General features: G+C 40.6%; 1 protein-coding gene and 1 long non-coding RNA gene across 4 annotated transcripts in view; one reads left to right on the top strand and one right to left on the bottom strand.

Moving 5' to 3' along the window:
• The first annotated feature begins 10,347 nt into the window (after positions 1 to 10,347).
• Positions 10,348 to 19,357, top strand: part of LOC144031123 (mitogen-activated protein kinase kinase kinase 7-like) — a 104,655-nt gene continuing 95,645 nt past the window's right edge. For 2 of the 3 annotated variants that reach the window (XM_077537900.1, XM_077537899.1), the window contains exon 1: positions 10,348 to 10,563. In XM_077537900.1, the coding sequence (XP_077394026.1) occupies positions 10,498 to 10,563 (66 nt within the window). In that variant the 5' untranslated portion in view covers positions 10,348 to 10,497. Of the gene's footprint in view, positions 10,564 to 17,799; positions 17,805 to 19,357 lie in introns of those variants that run through there. The other variant, XM_077537901.1, reaches the window with a different exon arrangement.
• Positions 17,883 to 18,223, bottom strand: LOC144031124 (uncharacterized). Its single transcript, XR_013287444.1, has 3 exons — positions 18,116 to 18,223; positions 18,014 to 18,046; positions 17,883 to 17,940 (listed from the first exon to the last, which is right to left on the bottom strand). It is a non-coding gene; the product is annotated as an uncharacterized LOC144031124 (long non-coding RNA).

The raw sequence follows: 19,357 nt of genomic DNA, 5'->3' as shown, positions 1-19,357 counted from the left end.
TTAGTTGTCCAGGTGGCTGGTCTTAGACGATTTTAAGGGAATTGGCCTTTTGCGTACACACACAAAAGTCTAGATCGTTGAGTCCAGCTCACAAAAAAATGGGAGCATAAACAAATGTGTTTTTGTCCACTATACATGAACCTTTGTCCAAATAGTAAGTAGATAACCTGAGTTTCAGTATTGGAATTCCATTTGGAATTTGATTTTGGGCTCAGCATTTAGCAACACTTACTTACCATGTCTTTCTTCTCTAGCTTTGACTAATTCTCATTTACTGCGTAAAATGCAAACCATGTATATTTTCCACTTTTTCCCATACAAGCTATTACAGTATATTATGTAATTATGTAAATTGGCACAATTCTAGATAATAATGCTCTCGTGTATTGTAATGAACTCCAAGTATTGTTTTGTTGGCCAGACATCACCATATGTTGCATATATAAAATACAAACCATTATTTGTAATAACTAGTGTTGTTCCGATACCAATACTGGTATCGGCAGATGTGCCGATACTGCATTAAAACAGTGGTATCGGAAGTAACATGCCGATACCATTAATTTCAACACTAATATAGGATTTTAGATGCAGCATTTTGTGTCTTGCTCGTGCACGATACTCACTGGTATGTGACATGTTCACTGCATGCCGATCTAAGATATCCTGTTGGCTCTTGAATGCTTTGAACCAATAGCAGGACAGCTTTTTCATGTTAGGGGAAAAAAAAACTTTAAGTATCGGTATCAGTATCGGGTGCCAAAAAACAGTATCGGAACAACCCTAGTAATAACCATGCAGTATTTAAGATAAGATTTCTACTATTGATTCCCAGAGATTCAGGTGTTACACTAGTTAAAAAAAGCACTGCTAACAAATTATTATTATTATTATTATTATTATTATTATTATTTAACATACAGTACCTCTTTGAAAACCTAACACCAGTCAGTGGTATCAAAACATTCCTCCATGTTTTTAGACCAAACTTTCACCGTGTGTGTTGGCTACCTGCTGTTCCACCTATTGGTGGTCTCAAGATGTATGAAGTTGTGGTTCGATTACCCCGAAGACGGACGCACACATAACGCTGGCATACATTTGTTATTATAGTCTGCGAGGATGTCTGCGGCTATGAGTTTGCATACTTGCCATATTATACCTAGAAATCCTACTGTTTTAGACATACACATAAAGGTGCCGGTCATATAGTTAGAATATCGAGCAAAAGTCCCCATATTTCAATAATTTGTTACAAAAAGTGAAACTTGCATGTTACATTAGTTCACCACATACAATGCCTTTATTTGTTTCAATTTTGATGATTGACACACTCCATAAGGAGATATGGTCTCAAAAAGAAATTGCAGAAAAAGAAGTGTAAAGTTCTGGGTGAGAACTTCCACTGGTTCTTGTATCTTAATGCTCACGATATTATACGAACTGTAATAACCAGACGGCTTCATTTTCTCAGTTGAACTGTTTACTGGATGCCAGAAAGATCGAGTACACAGCTGTGGAGCCCTCTTCCATTAGTATGCAGACGAGAAGCTGATCTATTCAAAATTGTCACTGCACTTATACTGTCTAGGCCGTCCGCCCACATGGGCGAATGGCCTAGACCAGGGGTGTCCAAACATTTTCATTTGAGGGCCACATACAGAAAATCAGAAGGACGCAAGGGCCACATAATGTTATGAAGAGAAATTGTGTTTAGTCCTAAAAATTCTACAAATAATTTATTTGTGCTTTTGCATATTTAGAAAAATGCTACAGTATATAAACCAATTTATTTGTAATATGATAGTCGGGTTATTATAGTTTTGGAATTTTTCATTTTAGTTTTTATTTTGTTTTGATTTTATTTGTTTTTATTTAGTTAGTTTTAATTATTTTTTAGGGTGGTTCTGTTAGTTTTTTTTTTAATTTGTTTTAGTTCTTTAATAAATGCCTCGTTTTAGTTTAGTTAATTTCAGTATTAGTTTTAGTCTTTTATGTGTATTACTCGTGCGCAACATTTAAAAAACGCCATGGGCGCGATGTCATTATTCCGGTTTATATCAAAATAAATCTACTAAAAATCACATTTAAAATCATCCCCAAAGGCTCACGTATTTAATTAATTACCAAAGACTAAAACAAAGGACATTTTAGCTATAATTTGTTTTATTTTAGTTAGTTTTGTAAACTTAAAATGTAGTTTCAGTTAGTTTTCTTTTTTTAAAAAGCATCTTCGTTTTTATTTTATTTTGTTAACGAAATTGTTTTTGAATTTTAGTTTTTTTTCGTTAGTTTTAGTTAACTAAAATTACCTTTAATAGCACCTGTGTTTTTCGACACCTTACTTTGACCATCTCCAAACATTTTTGTTTTTATTTTATTTGAACTGAGTCAAATGCCATTTTTAGCATATGTCGTGGGCCACTAAAAAATGGACAGCGGGCCGCAAATGGCCCCCGGCCGTAGTTTGGACACCACTGTACTAAGGGCATATGACTTGAATACACTTTTCATAAGGCCAACATTTGTGTGTTGAGATACTTTCTCACAAGTCTCATTTTGTGAAAAAACATCTTTTTACTTTTTGTGTCTTTCTGCCATAATCATCAGACTTTAGACAAATAAGGGCTTGAAATACAGCATTTCACTTTGTGTGTGGCGAACTAATGCAACATCCAAGTTTCACTTTTTAAAACAAATTATTGAAATAAATGAATGGACTTTTCCTTGAGATGATCGAATTACAGTTGTGCTTGAAAGTTTACATACATTTAGGATATATTTTGAGCGCACTGTATTGTGAGAAAAAGGTTAATGTTCATAAAATCCAAAATACTGTGGTAATTGTTTCGATATTTTCAAAGTTTGAAGTTGTCTTGAGTAGAAATGTGCATGTGAATTTTGGTGACGATTCCATAGCATTTTTGTGATATTAAGTGACGTTAAGCGTTTGTATATTTACCGTTGTGCTCATAAGTTTACACACCCCACTTTGTTGAAAGTCTTACTAGAAGAGTTAAAGATGTTATATTTATCAAAGTGACCATACTATAGTTTCTTACATTTTTATTTACTTTTTTTAGTTTAATCATCATATGTCCAAATACTTTGGTCTATGTGTTCAGTGTTGTGAAAGTTTATTTTTTACCCAAACATGTGCAAAGTTCAGCTTACACATTTGGATGGATGAAGTAGTTCATAATTTATATATTTTTCGAACTAAATTCATTGGTCCAAAAATGAACTACTTTATAGTTTCTTTTTTCTCGTCAGCCCAGGCTCCCTTGTGTCTTCCAACGAGCTTCCTCAGCCACTCGTCGCTTGTCCAGGTGTTCCTCGTTTCATCAGTTTGCTTGGTTTCTTTCTGTCTTTGTCGGTTCTTTGCCTTTGCTTACTTGGTCTTTTCCATGTCAGGTCAAATTATGTTATACTGAGTCTTTTCCTAGTGTGTGTTTATACTTTGAATCGTGTATTTGGACTTATTTAGTCTTTTGATTCCTCCCGCTACCTTGCTTATCTTTTTTTATTTTAAAATTAAATTATTCTTGTTTGAGAGCACTTCTGCCTTGACTCCATATATACATTAAGCATTAGGGTTGCACAATATATCGAAAAAATATCGATATCGCGATATTGGCCCTTGCAATATGCATATCGCAAAGGCACGCAATAAGTTTTATATGGAATTTTATGCTTTTTATATGAATTTGAGCAGTCAGATGCTAACTAAAATGTGCATCGCCATTCAATAGTTGAAAATTATCAAGCCATAATTACAATTAATTAGCTAAGATTACATGAAGGTTGCTTATTTTGCCCCATGAAAAATGTTTTTCTTCCATTAGGTAATAAAAATGTAATTTCTTTAGGTAAATGTTAAATATCGCAATAATATCGATATCGCTATGTTCAGCAAGTATATCGCATATCGCATGTTTTTTCCAATATCGTGCAGCCCTATTAAGCATAGTATATACTTTGTGTCACAAGAACTATATTGTATGTTTTAATTAGGAAATTACAATATTTTAACTATCGGTATCCATCAAAAATGTGAACATTGCAGAAAATATTGCGAACATTGTCAGCTTTGGCACTACTCAATTTTCAAATGGAGCAGTGCGAAGAGAACGAGTATTCAGAGACCAAGAGGACTTTTAGCACATGATGATGACGGGCTCATCACCTTCTTTCGGTTCCCGAAGGCGATTCTATTGGAGCTGATTCTTCAAGCTGTTTTGTGTGTGATGTTTAAATATCTTATTTTGAAATCAATGCTTTAATTTGGAAGGCCACTCCGGGCTTCTATTTCCTGTTTCAAATCGCCGTTCGTCATTCAGCTCATTTACTTTTAGTTTGTGCACAACAACGTTAACTTATTGATAGGGTGACCAAATGTCCTCCCAAAAGAGAACAGACCACTTTTTCTTTTTCTTTTTTTACATCCTGTTCGGGCATCTGGGGGTTTATAAATTCATGAAAATGTCTGGTTGATATTGTGTCAGTAATAGGAGGTGGAGTGCACCGTGTTTCTGCGACTGTTATCACAATCTTGAGGCCGGGGCGAGTGTCCTGTTTTTTCCATCCATCCATCCATCTTCTTCCGCTTATCCGGGGTCGGGTCGCGGGAGCAGCAGCTTCAGGAGGGAAACCCAGACTTCCCTCTCCCCAGCCACTTCAACCAGCTCCTCCGGTGGATCCCAAGGCGTTCCCAGGCCAGTCGAGAGACATAGTCTCTCCAGCGTGTCCTAGGTCGTCCCCGGGGCCTCCCACCGGTGGGACATGCCCGGAACACCTTCCCAGGGAGGCGTCCAGGAGGCATCCGAACCAGATGCCTGAGCCACCTCAGCTGGCTCCTCTCAACGCGGAGGAGCAGCGGCTCGACTCTGAATCCCTCACGGATGACCGAGCTTCTCACCCTTGACCGAGCTTCTCACCCTCTCACCCTGTCCTGTTTTTTTTGGCAAACAGGTCCCAGGTGAGGGGCCAGACTAAGCACGGCTCAGAAGATCCCTTATGATGAGTGACATTAATGGAAGCACGTTTCCCTTGCCCGGACGCGGGTCACCGGGGCCCCGTTCTGGAGCTAGGCCTGGAGGCGGGGCTCACTGACGAGCACCTGGTGGCCGGGCCTGCGCCCATGGGGTCCGGCCGGGCACAGCCCGAAGAGGAAACGTGGGTCCCCCTTCCCACGGGCTCACCACCGGTGGGAGGGGCCAAAGGGGTCGGGTGCAGAGCAGGGTGGGTGGCAGCCAAAAGCGGAGACCTTGGCGGACCGATCCCCGGCTACAGAAGCTGGCTCTCGGGACATGGAATGTCACCTCTCTGGCAGGGAAGGAGCCTGAGCTGGTGTGTGAGACCGAGAAGTTCCGACTAGACATAGTCGGACTCGCCTACACATACGGCTTGTGTTCTGGTACCAGTCCTCTCGAGAGGGGTTGGACTCTCTTCCACTCTGGAGTCGCCCACGGTGAGAGGCGCAGAGCAGGTGTGGGCATACTTATTGCCCCCCGGCTCGGCGCCTGTACGTTGGGGTTCACCCCGGTAGACGAGAGGGTAGCATCCCTCCGCCTTCGGGTGGGGGGGACGGGTCCTGACTGTTGTTTGTGCATATGCACCAAACAGCAGTTCAGAGTACCCACCCTCTTTGGAGTCCTTGGAGGGTGTGCTGGAGAGTGCTCCCCCTGGGGACTCCCTCGTCCTGCTGGGGGACTTCAACGCTCACGTGGGGAATGACAGTGAGACCTGGAGGGGTATGATTGGGAGGAACGGCCCCCTTGAACGGAACCCGAGCGGTGTTCTGTTATTGGACTTCTGTGCTCGTCACGGTTTGTCCATAACGAACACCATGTTCTAACATAAGGGTGTCCATATGTGCACTTGGCACCAGGACACCCTCGGCCGCAGTTCGATGATCGACTTTGTAGTCGTGTCATCGGATTTGCGGCCGCATGTTTTGGACACTCGGGTGAAGAGAGGGGTGGAGCTGTCAACTGATCACCACCTGGTGGTGTGTTGGCTCCGATGGTAGGAGAAGATGCCAGTCCGACCTGCCAGACCCAAACGTATTATGAGGGTTTGCTGGGAACGTCTGGCGGAATCCCCTGTCAGAAAGAGTTTCAATGCCCACCTCCGGCAGAGCTTCTCCCTTGTTTCGGGGGAGGCGGGGGACATTGAGTCCGAATGGGCCATGTTCCTCCATTGTTGAGGCGGCCGATCGGAGCTGTAGCCGTAAGGTGGTTGGTGCCTGTCGCGGCGGCAATCCTCGAACCCGCTGGTGGACACCAGGGATGCCGTCAAGCTGAAGAAGGAGTCCTATCGGGCCTTTTTGGCCTGTGGGAGCTGACAGATACCGGATGGCCAAGCGGAACGCGGCTTCGGCGGTTGCTGAGGAAAAAACTTGGACATGGGAGGAGTTTGGTAAGGCCATGGAAAACGACTTCCGGACGGCTACGAAGAAATTCTGGTCCACCATCCGGCGTCTCAGAAGAGGAAAGCAGTGCACCATTAACACTGTGTATAGTGGCGATGGAGTGCTGCTGACCTCGACTCGGGACGTCGTGAAGCGGTGGGGGGAATACTTCGAAGACCTCCTCAATTCCACCGACACATCTTCCTTTGAGGAAGCAGAGTCTGGGGACTCTGAGGTGGGCTCTCCTATCTCTGGGGGTCGAGGTCACTGAGGTGGTTGGAAAGCTCCTCGGTGGCAGGGCCCCGGGGGTGGATGAGATCCGCCTGGAGTTCCTAAAGACTCTGGATGTTGTGGGGCTGTCGTGGTTGACACGCCTCTACAACATCGCGTGGACATCGGGGACAGTGCCTCTGGATTGGCAGACCGGGGTGGTGGTCCCCCTTTTTAAGAAAGGGGACCAGAGGGTGTGTTCCAACTACAGGGGGATCACACTCCTCAGCCTCCCTGGTAAGGTCTACTCAGGGGTGCTGGAGAGGAGGGTCCGTCGGGAGGTCGAATCTCAGATTCAGGAGGAGCAGTGTGGTTTTCGTCCTGGCCGTGGAACAGTGGACCAGCTCTACACCCTCAGCAGGGTCCTTGAGAGTGCGTGGGAGTTCGCTCAACCAGTCCACATGTGTTTTGTGGATTTGGAGAAGGCGTTTGACCGTGTCCCTCGGGGAGTCCTGTGGGGGGTGCTTCGGGAGTACGGGGTACCGGGCCCCCTGATACGGGCTGTTCGGTCCCTGTACGACCGTTTCCAGAGTTTGGTCCGCATTGCCGGCAGTAAGTCGGATTCGTTTCCGGTGAGGGTTGGTCTCCGCCAAGGTTGCCCTTTGTCACAGATTCTGTTCATAACTTTTATGGACAGAATTTCTAGGCGCAGCCGAGGCGTTGAGGGGGTCCGGTTTGGTGGCCTCAGCATTGCATCTCTGCTCTTTGCAGATGATGTGGTGCTGTTGGCTTCATCAAGCCGGGGCCTCCAACTCTCACTGGAGCGGTTCGCAGCCGAGTGTGAAGCGGCTGGGATGGGGATTAGCACCTCCAAATCCGAGACCATGGTCCTCAGTCGGAAAAGGGTGGAGTGTCGTCTTCAGGTCGGGGATGAGATCCTGCCCCAAGTGGAGGAGTTCAAGTATCTTGGGGTCTTGTTCACGAGTGAGGGTAGGATGGAGCGGGAGACCGACAGGCGGATCGGAGCAGCATCTGCAGCGATGCGGACTCTGTATCGGTCCGTCGTGGTAAAGAAAGATCTGAGCCAAAAAGCAAAGCTCTCGATTTATCGATCTACGTTCCGACCCTCACCTATGGTCCGTGACCGAAAGAACGAGATCCCGGATACAAGCGGCCGAAATGAGTTTCCTCCGCAGGGTGTCCGGGCTCTCCCTTAGAGTCCTGTTTTTTTTTTTAAATATGGTCACCCCACTTATTAATGTCTGTGAGTTCACAAACTCATCATGTACCGAGCCCGTTGATTTCCACCGAGCCGAACCACCAGTCACAGAGCGACATTGTGCTTGGGGCGGGACATGCGGCTGTGATGAAATCAGGAAGCCAGCGCCGACGCGGGGGCAAACAAACAAACCTAACCTGGACGAATGGACGCTGCAATTAATTCTGTTTTTGCAGAATTACTCACCGTTTCCTTGTTGAACAGCGAGAGGCACTTTATTCATTTGTAGTTGGTAAGATTTCCGTGCCCAACCACCCCTTCGACGACAATGAAGACGACATTTTCATCGGTGGCCGTAATTGGTCAAAACAAACGTGCAAAATGCCGCATCGCCCAATCAGCTCGAAGTATTGTACAGAATGTCCCGCCTTTCCCGAGCAATACATTTGTATCCATTAAAGGGATAGTTCAAATTTTTGGACATGAATCTGTATTACTTCCTCACCTCCAGTAGTGTGCAATCAGCACTGACTTTCCTCTGACAGCTTTCCGTGACACGAGCTCTGGTCTGGTTTTGCTCAAGAGGAAAGAAGCCGGCAAGTTGGCTGGGGTCACAGAAATAAAGCGTTTTTCTTCTAAAAACAATTTGTGTTCAAGAGCACGACACATTTGCATCAAAAAACTTCACCCTAGAAAAAAATCAGACTCCATTACCGCCGGGCACTATTTTATTGTTCGTTCGCATCACTGCGCGGCGCGCTGCATACAGCTGATAGGCGAGCCTTCCGCCGTAATCAGGGGCTGGACTGGTCATCTGACATATTGGGCAGATGCCCGGTGGGCCGGCGTCTTTTGGGGCCGTTGTGGTCCTATTCAATTATTTTCCTCCAATTTATCCCGAGAGACCGGCCCACAATTTAGAAGGAGCAGCTCATTAATCCACTAACAATATAGAGAGCAAACTGAACCAGAGGTCAAGGTATGTGGTAGCTATCGGTCTGGGCCAGTCAAAATGCCAGAGCCAATTATTTGTGCCAGTCCAGTCCTGGCCGTAATTAGAACTTCGAAAAGACAAACAACTTGTAGATTAGTGCGCGTCTATTACAAAAACAATAAGGAAAAAATATACTCCAAAACACTCGAAGTTCTCTGAAGGAAAACAAACGGCCATTACGGCTATTTGTACATAGAGTCCATTTGGCTCCAACAAGCCACGTTAATATATTTTTATTTTCCCTTCTCATTTCCCCAATTTTTGACCTATTCAAACCGTTCCATCATAAAACTGTTCAGTTTACAACATTCCATGTTATTCAAGGTTGTTCAGTACCATTCCACATAATTCAATATCTCTCCATGATTCCACATTGGTCAATATAATTCCTTCAATAATTCATTCAAAAATTCCATTATATTCCAAATCATTCCACATTATTTGACATGCTTCCATAAATTTTACTTCAGAATTTAGTTTTTACATAGGCTACATTGCATTTTGTAGTCAAATAAACAATTTGATTTGATTTTGATTTGATTTATTGAACATATAAACATACAAACAGCAGAGAAACAAAATTAAAAAAAAGAAAAGAAGAAAGAAAAAAACACACACCATAAAATCATCACAGTTTACATGTTCAAAAGTAGGAAGAAGTTAAAAACCTATCTAGTCCTACCCCTTTTACATTATATATTCAAACTTATTTCATTATTAATACAATACTAGGTTAATATTTTAAAAATAAAATGTATAAACCTGGTTACGAAGTGCACTTGGACATGCGTGCATTAACCAGCAACATATGTACATGAAATTCCTAGACATATACCATAATACATTTATAAATCATATATTCATACTCATATATACAATATTCATGCTCTTATTTGACACAAGTATTTTTTTTTTAACTTTGCTTTGAAACAATTTTTTAAATTCAACAAGTGAGTCACATCTTTTCAGGTCAATATCCAAATTGTGTGTATAGTGTATAACTTTTTTTTTTTTGGATTAAATTTAATTTAGTCAATTAATTATATGTTAATTAGTCTCCAGCAGTTCAAGGGATGATATGTTAATTTATTAGAAATAACATTAAAAATGAAAATTTATTGTACAATTAAAATTAATTATTTTACATCTTAAACTTTTTTTTTTTTTGCCATCTACGACTGACCTGTCAATCAAATCAAATTAAATGTGGTCCTTGAACACTAATATTAAACGTGCCTTCATTCTTCTGTGTATACCAATCAAATGAAATTTGTCAACAAAGTGCATAAGGTTTAGGTGGCACAAGTATTGCAGAAACCGGGCATGTTGTTTGACAGTTATTAGATACTTCGTCATGCCACTGAATAACATAATAACCAAACGCATTTATTTCATCCCTTCACACATTGCATATTAAGTAAAAAGTGAAGCAAGGCTTATCTCACAATCAAAGACGTAATTACCTATAGAACCTGCAGACGGCGCTAATGCAGCATGATGTCATGCGAAAGGGACGAAGAAGAGTTCCAGACACTTCCAGCGCTGATGCTGATGTTACTTCCTGGAGTGGCTGAAACTGGGAAAAAAAGAAAACAACGGCTACAAATAAGCACTACTTTTTGATATCGTCGACATTGATTGGAGTATTTCTGATTTCCTACCATGGTGGAGCCTCCAGCTGGTAGCCAGTTTGAAGACATCCAGTATGAAGACATCCAAGTTGAAGCGGTAACGTTCTATTTTAAAGTTTAGGCAGTGGATATTTTGCCGTGAGCTGCAACTCTCCTGCGAGGTCTTTTAATGCCGTGAACAGCTTTGATTGGTCAATCGCCGGACCGGGTTACGCACTGGGTGTGGTTCCTGCCTTAGGTTCACCTCCTTATGTGTCTTAACGAAGTTTACATTTTGTTGTGCCACCACATATAGGCTGTTATCGGCATTATCAAAGTAACCGTAACCGTCAGAGCACAGGCTATTATCGGCATGACCATCATTATCTTAACCATAACCCTCAGAGAAATATAAGACATTGTCAACAGGAGAATCCTTTGTTGACAAGTTTTGGCGCATGCGCGATTTGTTGTGTGGCAGAAAATGATAGCGTGCTCAGCCGCGCTGTATAGATGTGATAAACTTACAACAAAATTAGCGGGCGAAACAATTATGTCAACAAGCAACACACCTTATTCTTTATTTATTTTTGGAAATGCAGTGACTTTCGTACAGTGTCGCTTGTCCCGTGATGTTAAGAATTTCAATGGCATTTGGTCTTGTGAACAACTGGATATCAGAACTTCTTTTCAAATACAGTCTTGGAGAAACAGGCAGTCATGTTACGTAGCATTGTAGAGTCAGGATAGGACTTCCAACTAGGCTACTATGTAGTACAAGGGTGAGGCTGGCAGGTATCAAAAACAGGGATGCAGAATTTAATGTTGATTCGGATAAGATGAATAAGATGTGGACACTCAAATATAAAACTAGGCACAATAAATACATTTTGTCTCATTTATAGGAATCCATAACACAATCCTGCTACTTGTCGCCTTTTGATCCTCCGTTCATGATCCGTCCGTCCGTCCATTTGCCTTCACATTTAGCGATCCAGGGTAGCCTATTTCAAGGCAAAGAACAAGATAGGGTGGCTGTCGCTCGTGCTTTGGAACACCTGAATAAGACAGCAAAAACAATATGACTCAGCAAATTTTCTACTACACAAACTCGATTTATTATTTTCGAAAATCCTCTCCAAATAACAAATCTATATTCACAAGTACTTCCCGGTAATAAAGTGAGCCTCACAAACCCTGTCAGCATCAACCGGAATCCAGGCTTTGAGTGTGAGCCGGACCTGTCCCTATTAGTGTTGTTCCGAGACCGATACTGCATTAAAACAGTGGTATCGGTATCTGTGAGTACTCATAAGTAACATGCCAATACCATTAATTCCAACTAGGGCTGGGTATTGCCGCCAACCCCACGATACGATACGTATCGCGATACATATGTATCCCAATACTTGATCTTCAAGACGATACGTATCCCGATATTTTACATTAATTTACTTGCATTTTATAATAACAGTCATATGTATACCTAAAGGATATGTTTGTTATGCTGACTAACAAAAATATTTTTGTTAGCAGCTCTTCTGGTTTACCACCAAGCGGCATGCCTGGTCTAAATGTGCACGCATTACAGAGCAAGGAACAGCTTTCACAGACACACCGGGAAACTTTTTGAATAGGCATGGGCCAATTTGAGCAAAGATATAAAACTATTAAAATTACAGCTCTAAAATGTGCTTATTTGAAATATTTGGGGAAATAAAAACAGCATTTTTTTTTCCATGTAGCACATTCTAATTCGTTTTTAAACAAAATATACAAAAATTGGTACATTAAGACACGTGCCATGTTAAGTTTATAAGTAAATCAATGTTGATATTCTTCCTCTGCTTTCATTTTCTTAGCAAGACACAGTGTCCAATTACTGGTGAGCTATTTTTGCATTAATTGAAGGCAATTAACTTCAAAGACGCTCAAGGTTTTTACTTTTTAGGTACAATGCAAGCTGCAAAGGCAAACGTTAACTGCCTTTTTAAAGTTAATGAGCAATATCGATTCTGCCACCTGCGTATCGATTCGCGTATTGTAATGAGGCCCGCAACGATATATTGCCGTATCGATTTTTTGAGCACACCCCTAATTCCAACACTAATATAGGATTTTGGATGCAGCATTTTGTGTCTTGCTCGTGCACGACATTCACTGATATGTGACATGTTCACTGCATGCCGAGCTAAGATACTCTATTGGCCCTTGAATGCTCTGAACCAATGGCAGGACAGCTTTTTCACGTTGAGGGAAAAAAAAAACCTTAAGTATCGGTATGGTATCGGCTGATACTGCAAAGCTGGGTATCGGAATCGGTATTGGAACAACACTAGTCCCTATCCCCGCAAATGGTAGCAGTTGACTCACTGTAGAGAAAATATGAATATTGTTTAAATAGATAGAGTGCTCTGTAAAGGTGTGAATTGCCTAGTACCTGACGATTCGTATCATGATTAATCAGTCACAATTTGATTCAATACAAATTAATCCCGATATGAATTCAATTTATAAGTCGATTATTGCGATTTTTTTATTTTATTTTTTACTCAAATTTAGAAAATACTAATCAGTAAATGTATTATTTATTTATCTGAAATTTCAATCTTATAACTGTGAGCCTAATTACAAACAGGTTGTAATCTGTTTCAACTTTGAACAGCATTGAAATAAAATATTAGACTTAGACTTGACTTTATTGATCCCTTAATGTTCCGTTAATATAACATTCTTCCATGGTGTAAAACCTAACGTAGGATGTTTTGTTGAATATTTTTCCATCAAAAATGGATGTTTAAAAATCGATTCAGCCGCCTATTGAATCGATTATATCACAATATATTGCCAAATCGATTTTTTTTTTTTTTTTTTTTTTTACACCTCTTGTGCCCCGTCTTCTGATTGAATCAGTGATCGGAGTGCGCCATCTTCTCGGGCTGGGTTTAAACAATTGATATATCAATATCGAATCCATATTCCTTTTCATAGTCCAATATCAATTCATAAAACCATGAATCATTACTTTTTATATTCCCCGCTGCCCCAACATAAATTAATGTGTCTTCTCGTGTCACGTGGAAATTTATTTTCCAAAAATGAAACGACGGAACTATGCCTGAGGCAGCACGTACTCCATTCAAAATCGTTGTTCAAATGTGCCCTTCTGTTATTCAGAGTACCCCAAGAGGAGCCCAGTGTTTTTGCCACTGTATTTACATAGTGCTGTGTTGTAATCAGTTTCAATTATTGATTGTTTTGATCAGATCATGTTCAATAAAATATACATGATTAATGTAACTGCATCGGATTCTATTTTAAATGTAAATATTCATATTTTTTTCATACTAATGCATAGGGATGTCATGATAAGGGCAATACCGTGATATCAACTCTTTAACAGCCAGCCATTTTCAGAAAAGATCACCCCATTGTGCCAGCCGATTTACAGAATTTTACTGATCTTTCAAGCACCACAGAAAATGTTGTCTTTGGGACTATGGAAACACGGATAGTACCAAATGAAAGATTGAACTCTCATCTTTCATCAGAAAAAAAGTTTGTTTCTACCTTATCCAGATTTTCAGTATTCAACAATAGAAAATAGGTTCGTTTCACCTAAATTCGATATTTTGGACCAAAATACAAAAACAAGCTTTTCCTGAAACGATGTTATTTCATGCGCTCTAGTGATTTTGACACTTTATTTATTTATTTTATTTTTTTTTTTTCCATGAGTGATGCTACAAACACCTAAACAGTGCTTTACTTCTATAAAACACTAACCCCAACAATGAAAAAGTGTTTTTTGATGGCAAAATAACAGTTTATTTACAATCAACAGTGTAACAATCTGAACAAACAATTTGGCAAACTATTTACAAAAGGGTGCAAGTGGTACTATATACAATTGTGGATGTTTCAACTACACAATTTTTTTTTTTTTTTTTTTTTTTTTTTAATATTTTTTATTGGTGTATACCAAAAGCAGAACATCCAGATTTATGTACAATTTACAACAGTCATATATACCCACATTTTTTAAATTTGCTTAACATTTGAACAAAACAAAAAAAAAAAAACAGGCAAAAAGAAAATACAATAATAATAATAATAATAATAATAATAATAATAATAAAACAAACCAAAACCAAGCAGAATGAAAAAAAAAAAAAAAAAAAAAGTGGGGGGGGGGGGGCGTTGAGCGTTAACCTGTCTTGAAGAGGTCCATAAAGGGTTGCCACTTGTCAAAGAATTTAGTCAAAGTACCATTTCTTGAATATCTTATTTTCTCAACTTTCAAAAAGGACATGACATCGCTTGCCCACTGGGTGTGTGAGGGGGCAGTTGTTGATTTCCAGTTGAGGAGAAGGCTTCGTCTAGCAACGACAGAGGTGAAAGCTACAACCTCCAGATCCCGAGCTGAGTAACGGAAATAATCGTCGGGGAGACCAAAAATTCCAACATGAGGTGATATGGTTATGGGCCTGGAGATAACCTTGGACAAAGTATCAAAATAAATTTGCCAAAAGTTAGCCAAGGCTGAACAGGAAAAAAACATATGCGCAAGATCACAAGGTGAAGTTCCACACTTATCACAAACAAACTACACAATTTTTTTGTGTGTGATAAATTGTGTAGCATTACCCTGCGTGCAAGGGGACGCAGCAGGATTTGCACCATAGATTTGTTTCTCTTCGCGTGCAGACCCTACATTTTCTCGCTGGTCTTTTTTTTTTTTTTTCGAGGGGTAGCAGGTATGTGCACGAGTGTGTGCTTGGCTATGTTGCCATCAAGTCTGATCTCAGGATCATGAAACGGTGACCTGGTGTTGCGCCTGACTTTCTCATGCCCTTCAGTTCCCATACCTGCAGCGACTTCCTCCTCCTCCTCCTCCTGTGTCACATTTTGCGGCAACAGCCATCCTCTCACCACCTGTCGGATAAAGTCCAAAAAGTGTTGGCACTTCCCAGGATTTTTTGTTTTGTATAGTACGTATTAGGGGTGTGAATTGCCTAGTTCCTGACGATTCGATCCGTATCACGATTCATAGGTCGCGATTCGATTCGATACCGATTAATCCCAATAGGAATTTACAAATCGATTGTTGCAATTTTTTTTACTCAAATTTAGAAAATACCATTCAGTAAACTTGTACATGTACAATGTAAGATTTGTATGAAAATATATCATTTATTAATCTGAAAGTTCAGTTTTATAACTGTGAGCCACTGTATTTAACAAACAGGTTGTAACCTTTTTCATGTTAGAACAGCATTGAAATAAAATATTAAGGCTTAATGTTCCATTAATATAACATTCTTCCATGCTTAAGGTGTGAAAGTTAGACGTTTTGTTGAATATTTTTCAATCAAAAATGGATGTTAAAAAATCGATTCAACTGCCTATTGAATCGATTCAAGAATCGCGTGCTGTAGTATCGCGATATATTGCCGAATCGATTTTTTTAACACCCCTAGTACGTATGCATTGAACATACATATCAGAAACAAATATGCAACAATTTTTTTGTGCCATTTCAAAGTTTTGCGCGTGAATGGGTGGTAAGAGATGTTTTGATCCATTTTGTCCACTCCGTTCATGGTGGCTTGTAGTCCAGAACACACACCGGTTTCTCAAAAGGCACCCTTTTTTTTCAGTGCCTTCCGCCACACATCCACTGTCCGCATTTCATCTTTGTGAAAAGTAGTCACCATCCTCAATAAACGTTTGTCCTGCCATGCCACAACCAGAACCTTTGTGTTGTGTCTCATCAGTCCCCCCCCCCCATCCCCCACCCACCCCCAAGGCCAGTGTTTGTTATGCAGGTGATCTCGCTGGGTTCTTCCTCAGTGTTCCACATACATTGATACTAGGGCTGAGAATCTTTGACTGTCTCACGATTCGATTCAATTTCGATTTTTGGGTCTACGATTCGATTCAGAATCGATTCTCGATTCAAAATTATTTGATTGACAAATGATTTCTGCTTCAATTTACAGATATGCACATTGTCATGATCTACTCGAGTCTACTTTGCAAGACAAAATGACAAATAGACATTAAAGTGTATTTTTTTTGTTTAAACATTTAATAATTTTGGATTGTAAGTGCCTTTTTCCACAAAAACAGCATGTGGGCTACAACTGCCTTTTCCCCTTCTTCATTTCTAATTTAAATAAAATCGATTTTTGGATATTAAATATCGATTCGATTCGATTAATAAATGAGAATCTCAATTCTTTTATGAATCGATTTCTTGGCACACCCCTAATTGATACGTGCTGCCAGGAGACGTTCACACAAGCCTATGGAGTTATAAAAAAAAAAAATATCCATTAACTCGTTTACTCCCCAAAACTATTCTATTTCTATTTTAAATATTACCATGCTCCCAAAGATGTATTTATGCATTTTGGCTTTGATGCAGCCTCTGAACTGAAGAGAATGCTTGAAGCAATGGTATTTATTACAGAAACAGCCAGCAGATGGCAGCAGAGCATAAGAGATCAAAAAGCTCTTTTCCCCATAGTTTTAAACAAATTTGTAAATAATGATGAAACTTAACTATATTTTAATGCTAATTGATGCAAAATGGAAAAAGATAGAAACATACTTTTTTTTTCCTGATGAAAGAAGAGGCTCTAATCTTTCTTTTGGTAGAGTCCATGTTTTTATAGCAATAGGACACAATATTCTATGGGCCTTGCAAAATCATTCAAAATCCAGTAAAATAGCGAAAATGTCCTGGGAATGAATTGAGTTTGTACCCTTTTCCTGGCAGACGATTAGTAGGTTGAAAACTGTGTCAGGCAGAGAACAACTGGTACCCACATAGGGTTGCATGTTGAAACAATATCCTGTTTGGGAGTCACACAGGATGTATGACTTGATGCCATATTTGATAGGTTTTTGGGGGTTGTATACTTTGAAAGAAAGGAGTCCCTGAAAATTCATCATACCTTCATCAATGCACACAGTCTTCTCTGGTTGGAACAGTTCTTTGAATTTCTGCACAATGAGTTCAAAAACAGGACGTACTTTGTATAGTTTGTCGTCTGAACTCTGTGACTCGTTGTTGTTGAAGTGCAGAACACTCCAGATAAGCTGGTATCTGTTCCGAGACATGACTTGACTGAAAAATTGTGTCGTTTCTATTTCATCTCGAGTCCAAAACATTTCTATGCTGGGCTTGTTTATATACCCAGTCAAAAATTGAAGCCCAAAAATTTTTTTTAGTTCAAAGACTGTGACTGGCTTCCAAGCCCGGCTCCTGCTGTGTGGCAGACTGGCGGCCTGCTTCTGCATGACCATGTACTGACTTGCGTATGGTGGACGATGTGCTGGAGAAGTTCATCCGTGAGTAAGAACTCTAGGAAGTCAGCTGGCAGGGTGGAAGTCAGTTCTGCTGCAGCACCCCTTGGTCCTGGCTCTGCGGTAAAGAGGAAGATGGTTGGCTGCCAGCCCGCTTCATGCCACGCAGAATCTTTGGGATCTGCAAATATACATTTCAATATCATATATTATTTTAGAGCAGTGTGATGCAATGTGCGTGTGTTCATGTTTACCTTTTTTCTTGGAGGTACTGGTCGATGCACGTTCTGTAAATTATAGAAGAAATTTACCAGCAAATATTTTATTAGTGCTATGAAGATTTTTTATTTTTTTACCTTGGTTCTGCTCACTGTGATAAGCTTCACTTTGAGCCCTTTGAGTTGCAGCTGAAAGAAATACATCCAATTCAATACTACCGAAAGAAACTTTTCTTTTATTGTTGCGTTGTATTGAGAGCGCTTTTTAGGGCCCGAGCAGCGGCGGCGGCGGTGCCGCTGCGAGGCCCTATTGTTTTTCAAGGAATTCTTATTATTCTTTTTCTTTGTTATTATTCTTTTCCGCAAACAATCACATTTTTGAGACACTAAACGTGAACGAAAACTCACCAAACTTTACACACACGTCAGGCCTGGCGAAAATTTGATATTTTAAAGTCGCCATACGTGATAACAGAAAAATGGCTCCACAGCGCCACCTACATAGGTTTAACGGATCCCTGTCCCGCTACGATTGTCCTATGGCTACGAAAATTGTGTGGCACCTGTAGCACATCCAGATGAACAAAAACTTCTCCTACACGGTTAACCCGATTGACTTCAAACTTGGGCTGTACCATCTCAACACCTGGGACAACATCATGGTAAAAAATCAAAACTTTTTGACGTACTATATGACGGGGGTGAGGCATCAAATTTAGAGTTTCAAAACTCTTACTAAACGTAGTATTGCCGGTTGTACGTTTAACCTAGAGCTACGAAAATTGGTACACATATGTAACAGACTATGATCTACAAAAAAGTCTGTTGGTGCCATATGCTAAACCCAACAGGAAGTCCGCCAGAGGCGGGGCATCAAATTTTGCGTTTCAAAATTCTTACTTAAAGAAGCATTCCCGGCTGTAGGTTTCACCTAGAGTTACCAAAATTTGAGGACATATGTAACAGCCCTCAAGGTACAAAAAACTCTTTTTGAACCATATGCTAAACCTAACAGAAAGTCCACCATTTTGATTTACTTTGGAACGTGTTGCCATTTTTTTGGCCATTTCATAGGGGTCTTATTTTAACAAACTCCTCCTACAGAGTTTATCCGATTATCTTCAAACTTGGTGTGACTCATCTTAAGATGTTGAAGATGAAAAGTTATTGAAAGCTTTTTATTTCGTCGCACGCTGTTGTCGTGGCATGCACTTTTTGCAAAGGAAAAAAATCCTTGTTAATTAAGCATTCCCAGTTGTACGAAGCAGCTAGAGCTACGAAAATTTGTAGACATATGTAACAGCCCACAATGTAAAAAAAAAGTCTCTTGGTGCTATGTGCTAAACCCAAGAGGAAGTCCCCCAGGGGCCGGGCATCACA

This window comes from Festucalex cinctus, chromosome 12 (assembly GCF_051991245.1).
Source record: "Festucalex cinctus isolate MCC-2025b chromosome 12, RoL_Fcin_1.0, whole genome shotgun sequence".
Classification (NCBI taxonomy): Eukaryota; Metazoa; Chordata; class Actinopteri; order Syngnathiformes; family Syngnathidae; genus Festucalex; species Festucalex cinctus.
This window is presented reverse-complemented; position numbering and strand designations above follow the sequence as displayed.